At 35.4% G+C, this 8,109-nt stretch overlaps 1 protein-coding gene and 1 pseudogene across 1 annotated transcript; both read left to right on the top strand.

Moving 5' to 3' along the window:
* The first annotated feature begins 360 nt into the window (after nucleotides 1-360).
* On the top strand, nucleotides 361-4,501 carry LOC121240053 (annotated as a pseudogene).
* Nucleotides 4,502-7,103: 2,602 nt separating this feature from the next.
* Nucleotides 7,104-7,808, top strand: LOC121258175. Its single transcript, XM_041159601.1, has one exon. It carries the CDS (start codon nucleotides 7,104-7,106, stop codon nucleotides 7,806-7,808), a length of 705 nt encoding a protein of 234 aa, XP_041015535.1.
* The last annotated feature ends 301 nt before the right edge of the window (nucleotides 7,809-8,109 follow it).

Below are 8,109 nucleotides of genomic sequence, written 5' to 3'. Positions count from 1 at the left end.
CTTCTACTTCTGCCGGGCCTGGACTTCAGCTTTTGATATCTGTAACTAAAGCGTGTCAAAATCACGAGTTGGGCTCTTCCTATTGGAGTTCTAATTAGCCGCAGGAATGGATTTTAGGCAAAATAATTTTGTAAGGTTAGTTTGTTCGAGCCCGAGACTTCCCGCAATAGTCTCCGTTTATTCGCTCGGTTTCCTCTGGTTTGGAATTTGACACTTTAAATGCTTTCTTACAGGTTTGGAAGTTGGAGTTCGGAGAGTTCCATGAACGATGGAAAATATTCAAGAAACAGTTCTAGATCCACATTAGGCAGAATTTTTGAGAGTTTTCGGAGAGGATTTGAGAGAGTGTCTGAGACAATTGGCATCCCTAAGAAGATGAGAGTCCATGATCCGCAGGATCAATTTCTTCAAAGGTGGAACAAACTATTTGTGCTTTCTTGTGCGATATCATTGGCATTGGACCCACTGTTCTTTTACATCCCAGTGTTGAAGTTAAACGACGAGGAGACATGCTTATATACGGACAGAACACTGGCGATTATTGTTTGTGTTCTTCGTTCCGTCACAGATGCTTTTTATGCAATTCATATATACTTCCAATTTCGAACTGGGATTGTCCTACCTTCTTCCCGAGTGTTTGGAGCGGGTCGGTTGATTATTGATCCTATGAAAATAGCAAAAAGATACTTGTCCACATATTTCATTGTCGACGTTCTAGGAATCCTTCCATTACCACAGGTATGCATCTTGATATTCAATCAATATAAAGTTTTTGTAGTTTTGGATCCCTAATTGAATTCTAACGCCTAGAGTGGAGTGATATAGATAGATAGATACATGATGTGGATCGTAATTCGTACAACACTTATATTATTGACTCACTTCATGCTTTTATCTTTCTCCCACTCTTTTAAGTCTTAGAGTTCCTGGGATTGAATCCAATTTCTATAATCTTGTTTATCACTCGAACCCTATGGTCTTTAGGCATTCATCAAACTATTTTGCTCAGACATATTCATATGTTTTAACTTCCATTCTTGTTGCTGCTACACCACTTTAGTATTCATATGATGAGTACTAAAACTTATGCCCGTCTGAAGTATGCATCTGGATATGTTAGGACATTGGATTAGGCACACATTGACAAACTATTTGGTTGTTATTAATGGCAGAATTGATTTGTTAGTTCATTTTTTGCTAGCTCTGCAGAATGATACTTCACTCAAATAATGCAGATCATAAACATTTTCTTGGTGGCTACAACCAAGCTGAATTTTTGTGAATTGATTGGTGTAAAAGAAGGAACTATATATGATGCTGCTAATTTCAATTCTGTTGTGTTCTGCTGACTATGTTTAGGTGGTAGTTTTCGTTCTCTCTCCTTCATTCAAAAATGCAGTTCCAATTGTGGGGAAGGAAATGTTGAAGTCCGTAATCTTCTCCCAATATGTGCCGAGGCTTTTGCGGATTTATCCACTATATGTAGAAGTAATTAGAAGCTCTGGCAGACTAACTAATACAGCATGGGGTGGAGCTGCTTATAACTTTTTCATCTACATGCTTGCCAGTCATGTAAATTATAGAACTTTGCTTTTTTGTTTTTGTTTTTCCATTTCTTCATCCTACTCCAAGATTGTTTGCTAACAAATATATGTGATATATACACTAGGTAATTGGAGCGTTTTGGTACTTTTTGGGCATTGAACGACAGGATGCGTGCTGGCAGAAAATGTGTAGGAAAATTAACGGTTGTCGAGATAAATATTTTTACTGTGGAAATAAACTTGGCCAAGCTGACTTTGTTGGTCTAGTAAGTCAGGCTTGCCGTATTGTCGAACCAGATGAAACTAAAAACTCAACTGATCATTTTGACTATGGAATATTTACTGGAGTTTTGAAGTCTGGGGTTGTGGAATCAAGAAACTTCAGAGTAAAATTCTCTTATTGCTTCTGGTGGGGTTTTCGCAGTCTGAGGTTAGTAATATCTAATTTCAAGGAAAAAGATCATGGCAAGTTCTATTCTAAATTTGAAGATTTCAAGTGAGGGAGAGATGCATTAACTTAAGTGCGCTATAGGTGCGTATGTATGTAGATTTTACAGACAACATTAAATGTTCTATAAATATTGTAGACCCACATCATGTGTATATCTCTCTTGCTTGAGGAGATCTTATAGATCTTGTTATAAGTATAAGCTTGTAAACATATGGCAAGGTATTTTTAACTTGTTCCTTATCTTTTCTCAGTTCTATAGGCCAAAATCTGGAAACAAGCACCTTTTTTTGGGAAATAGTCTTTGTTGTTTGCATAGCCATCTCTGGGTTGGTCTTATTCTTAGTACTTATTGGCAATATGCAGGTAAGATTTTGGTCCTCATGGATTCTCTTGGAAATCTATTTTTCAGGCATTATGAGATCATTTCCATACACGTCTAGTTTTGTCGATCCATATGCACATGCACCTTATCTAAACCTTCCAACCGATGGTTTTATACAAAACCAGATTTTCACTAAATTATCAATATAAAGCAAAATTATTTGTTTAATTCAACCATCTTCAAATACTTTTGAGGCATGTTTATTCTCAATAATTATGCTGTTCTATTTTAAACTTCTAACTGCTAGATTACTTGCAGAAACATGATATGGATCTGTTCCTCTAAGTCTATCCACCCAACTTTAACTAAAATCCTCTTTGTGGAACACTCATAGTTCTAAAATGGACTAAGGTGATATCATGTTTTGTGCTATCATAGATATACCTGCAATCTACAACAGTGAGGAGAGTACAAGAACTGAGGGTGAGGAAGACTGATACAGAACAATGGATGTCCCGATGTATGCTCCCTAATGACTTAAGGGAGCGGGTTAGACGATATGAACAGCACAAATGGCTATAAATAAGAGGTGTGGAGGAAGAGAATCTCATCCGTAATCTTCCTAAGGATCTTAGAAGGGACATAAAGCGCCATCTTTGCTTAAATTTTCTTCTAAGGGTGAGTACTTTCCTCGAATGTTTTATGCATCTTTTTGTTCATTTTCTTTTTAGTTACAGTGTTCACCGGGATAATTTTTTCTTTAAGGTTCCCCTGTTCAATGCGATGGATCAACAACTGCGGGATCGGATGTTGGACTGTCTCAAGACAGTGCTTTACACAAAGAACACCTACCTTATTCGTGAAGGGGATCCGATAGATGAGATGATCTTTATCGTGCGAGGAACTCTAACCACTTTTACTACCAATGGTGGAACAACTGGTTTTTCAACACTAGTGATCTTAAATCTGGTGACTTTTGTGGTGATGAGATTTTTAATTGGGCCTTTTGCCCGTCCTTGACGGCATTCCCCAATTCAACTAGAACAGTGGTGGCTAGAACAGAGGTTGAAGCCTTCATTCTAATGGCAGAAGACTTGAGGTCTATGGCCTCTCAGTTTCCGAAACTTCGTAGCAGGGAGTTAATGCATGTTTTCAGGTAGGTCTTCAGGCCATGCTTACTAACTTTTTAGATAATTATTCCATGGTTTTTTTCTTGCTTTGTTGTACTTTAAATGTCACAAGAACTATATATAATAACTTGGAAAAGATATTGAAATGTTTAGTGTAAAGAGAACTATAATCGCTATTGGGACTCTGATAATCTTTCTCATTTGCGTGAATTTCATATTGGAACTGTGTAAAAATGACTTTCAGGTTCTACTCCCATCAATGGAGGACATGGGCGGCCTGTTTTATCCAATCAGCTTGGCGCCGTTTCTGTAAGAGAAAACATGAGAGGGCTTTGTGTGATGCAGAAAATAGATTGCAATATGCTTTGGCAAATGAAGCTGGGACCTCAGAAAGTCTTGGTGCAACTAAGGAACGAACGAAAGGTGCAGGCAACACCAGAGTGCTACAACTGCTGCCATCGAAGCTTGTTGAGCCCAATTTCAACGTTGAAGGTAATAAATTATCAGGGCGTTGCTCATGTCTTATTTTTTTGAATGTGACTCTGTCAAACCCGGATATTGAATCTCTTGATAATGTATTATATTTTATGGGGAAATAGCCTGTTTTATTTTTCTGAGATGGAACTCAGATTTTGGAAAATTGGCTACACAGGTGACAATACTGCACAGGAGCCGTCTACTCATGCAGTTGTTACGGGGCCTGCTACTACACAGACATCAATATGTAATCCTCCCAACATGGCAGAAATTTGTGCAGCACTTGAAGAGCATCGTGTGGGTATGGAGAGGATCATTATGCTCATCATGACTCGACTGACAGACATGGAGGGTCGTATGGCTGGTATAGAGGAGGTCCTTAGGACTCGAAGTCTTTAGTCTATCCAATAGCTATCTATATTCCCATATAGTTTGTTGTATTTATAAATTGTTCCTTTCATTAGAAATAGGCTCATTTAAAATAATTATCAACAAAAACTTATGTTCAGTTCAATTGGTGCCGTTACTATTTTTATGATTATAAAATGTATGAAATATAAACTTATTATAAATTATAATAAAAAAATTAATGCCATTTTTAAAAGGAGAATAATAAATCAAAATCTGAGGGGGAGGTTCCCCCTGGTTCGGTCTTATCATCTTCAATTTCTATTCTTCTTTGCTGTTAAGATAGTTCTATTTGTTATTTTTATTTTTTGGGTTAGTTTCTTCTTCTCAATATTACTATTTTTGTTGCTTTCTGGGTTAAACTACTCAGATCATGATCCAACCTGGAAGACAATAAATACAGGATTCAAAGTCATGAATGGATCAATCATTGCTATCCTTTTTCACAAGGAAAATGATATAATTACAACTCTCTTTTTATAATTTTTATATAACTATGAGTTAAATGAATGATATTTTTATAAAACAACTTATAAAAGTAACATCATTATATATAAATATTCTCAATTTAACACATGGTTGTTAAAAAATGGTAAACAAGAGTTGTAAGTGTTTCATTACTTTTTCCATAAAGTTAACAGTATGTTATTGAAAAGAAGAGTGCTACAGTCACAAAGGGATTACACAAAAGTAATTTTACAAACTGACGTGGCTTCATATGATCCATCAGATCTACTTTACAATAAAAGTAACTTTACAATCTGACAAACCACATCAAATCACATCAGTTTATAGGATTACTTTTGTATAATCACTTTGTGACTAGAGTATTTCTCTATTGAAAAACATATTCTTATCTAAAAATACATATGTTTAAAGCTTTAATGTTCTGTGGGGGCTATAGCTTTTTTTTTTTTTTTTTTTAGAAAAACCATACTTCTTCTCATTCACTTGTAGTAAAAGAGTCAATTACATGCCATATTATTCATAAAAGCAGAGTAAATAACATTTGGTCTCTCTTCTATCCATATTTGCTCTCCATCCATCTGTAATGCTTTTCTTGATAGACCATGTTCTGCATTGTTTCATCCTCTATATGTAAACAAGGCTGGCCAGTCTGACCTCAATGAAAAGAGATGCTTGATATCTTCCAATAGCTCCCTCGACCATGACCGTTCCTGCTTGCAATTTGAAATAGCCTGTATCACACTTTTCGCATCGCCCTCTAATAGGACATCCTTAATATCAAGGCCTCTACACAGTTCAGCTACCCGCCATCAAGCACAACATTCAGCAAGAACAGGTAACCCACTAAATGGCCTACTAGAGCATAAAGAGAAAAGATTCTCTCCCCCGGAATTCCATATTATTAAACCAAATCCCAATTTCTGATTTATAACATCTAGTGCCGCGTCAAAATTAAGTTTTGTAAATCCTTCTTCTGGTTTTATCCATTTGGCTTTTTTCTGCTATCTCCTTTTTGCTCAGCTTCTTCATTAAGCCTATGAGCTTCTCCAAATTGTTTCTTCCAGTCTTGAAGTACCCTTTGAAAATGACTGCTAACTCTTCTAGTTTCTCCATCTGAAAATATTGATGCATCCTTTTCCCATAAATTGACTAAAATCTTGATGTTATAATGTTATTGACTATAGGGGCTATAGCTAAAGTTTGGAGAATTATTGTTTTTTGAAGTATGCCTTGTATAAAAAGAATAATATAAAAGAACCTTAAGAAAGAGTTTGCTCGGTGAAACATGTTATTGACTACAAAAGTGTAAATTTGTTAAAAAAAAAAAAAAAAAACATAAAAAGTAAAGTTACAAACTAATATGATTTTATATGATACATGATTAGATTTATTTTACAATCTAACGTACCGCATCAAGCAATGTCAATTTATGAGTTTATTATTGTAAAATCTCTTTGTAGCTAAAACATTTTTCTATTGGTTATATTATTTTTTCTTTATAACAGATTAATTAATGCAAACTTAATAGAAAAATCATGATCCGCGCCATTTGATTTTTGAACATCCCCGAGAACTATAACATATTACGTAATATGTTATACTTAATCCAGTTAGTATTAATGCAAGGATTTAAAAATTTTAGAGTTTTTATTTGAACTTCATGATATGTCTCTTACAGTATTTATAGTTGTGTGGGTATATTTTCAAACATCATTAAATATTTTATAAATACTATACAGCTCACTTATATATCAATCTCTTTTTAAAATTAGGATAAATATTCTCAAAGATCTAAATTTTAAATGTAAATGGTTAATTAATTGATAAAATTAAGAAGATTTTGCATTTAGCTAGTTGATGGGTCCAAATTCCCAATCATACGAGAATTCCATTTTTTTTATGACAATCAAATTAGAAAACTTTTGATCTTTTGCTTTAAAAAAAATCCCCACACTCCCACTACGAATCATGAAGTGACTGCATATAAACACCGTGGTAAGTACTAAAAAAATCAATCAATCGAATTTCATTACACATTCAATTAAAAGATTATAATCCAAAATTTTGAGAGATTTTGATCCTGTTGGAATATATAAATATAAGTCATTAATTTCTATTAGGAAAGGATACCAAAGTGAAAGTTTAAATGCCTGTTTCCACGGATGTATGTTTTTTTTTTTTTTAATCAAAACAGACATATTCATAGAAATCAAAATCAGTAATTACATTGTTTCTCTAATTTTACATTCCTCCATCGGGATGAGAATGAATGTCGTGGAGGAAGGCCTCGGTTAAGGGTAGCAATGGAGGATTTTAATGAGTTTATTGAGAGTTGTGGCCTAATTGATATGAAATCGGATGGAAGTAAATTTTCTTGGTGCAATGGTCAGGGGGGTTTGGTGAGAAGTTGGTCAAAATTGGATCGAAGCTTGGTGAATTCTTTGGCAGTGGAGCTGTTTCCTGATGCTATAGTGCACTATTTGCCAAGGACGACCTCAGACCATGCTCCGTTGATGATTCATTTGAAACCTGTTGCCTTGCATTATGGTCCATCGGCCTTTAAATTTCAACAAATGTGGGTTTCACATGTGGAATTTAAGAAGGTGGTGATTGATACCTGGAATGGGTCTTCGGGCGAGATGGGTTTATTTGGCTTAGCTGGAAAACTAAAAAGAATGAAGGTTGTTCTTAAGGACTGGAATGTTAGGGTCTTTGGCAAAATGGATGCCCATATTTCAGAGCTGGAACAGCGAATTGAAAGCCTAGAAATTCAGCTCCAAAACATGTTTTCAGAAGAGATTGAGTTAGACATGTTAGTTGCTCGGGAGGAGTTGGCATTTTGGACTCAATGTGAGGAAACTAGGTTGTCGCAACAGGTGAAATTAACTTGGATAGCGAAGGGCAAAGCTTCAGCACAATTCTTTAAAGCGTTTGGCTCTATGTCTAAAACGATGGTTCATGAAATGCGTCTTCAGAATGGTGTTTATCTAAGGAATCCATTTGGGTGAAGTGGAATTTTTTAATCAATTTTTTCAAGCCAGGCCACATCGTGTACTTCCGGATTTATCCAATTTGGTAAGCAGGGATATTTTTTATCATGAAAATACTTTGCTTTTGGTGCTCCCTTCAATCCAAGAAATTAAAGAGCCATGTTTTCAATTTCGATTGATAGCAGCCCAGGACCAGAAGGTTTTGGCTTAGGCTTCTATCGATCATGTTGGGATATTGTGGAGATGGATGTCGTGGAGGTGGTTAAAGAATTTTTCCAAGTAATTCCTTTACCAAGGTTTTATTCTTCCTCTTTTGTTG

The sequence above is a fragment of the Juglans microcarpa x Juglans regia genome, chromosome 1D (genome assembly GCF_004785595.1).
Source record: "Juglans microcarpa x Juglans regia isolate MS1-56 chromosome 1D, Jm3101_v1.0, whole genome shotgun sequence".
NCBI classification, from domain to species: Eukaryota; Viridiplantae; Streptophyta; class Magnoliopsida; order Fagales; family Juglandaceae; genus Juglans; species Juglans microcarpa x Juglans regia.
This window is presented reverse-complemented; position numbering and strand designations above follow the sequence as displayed.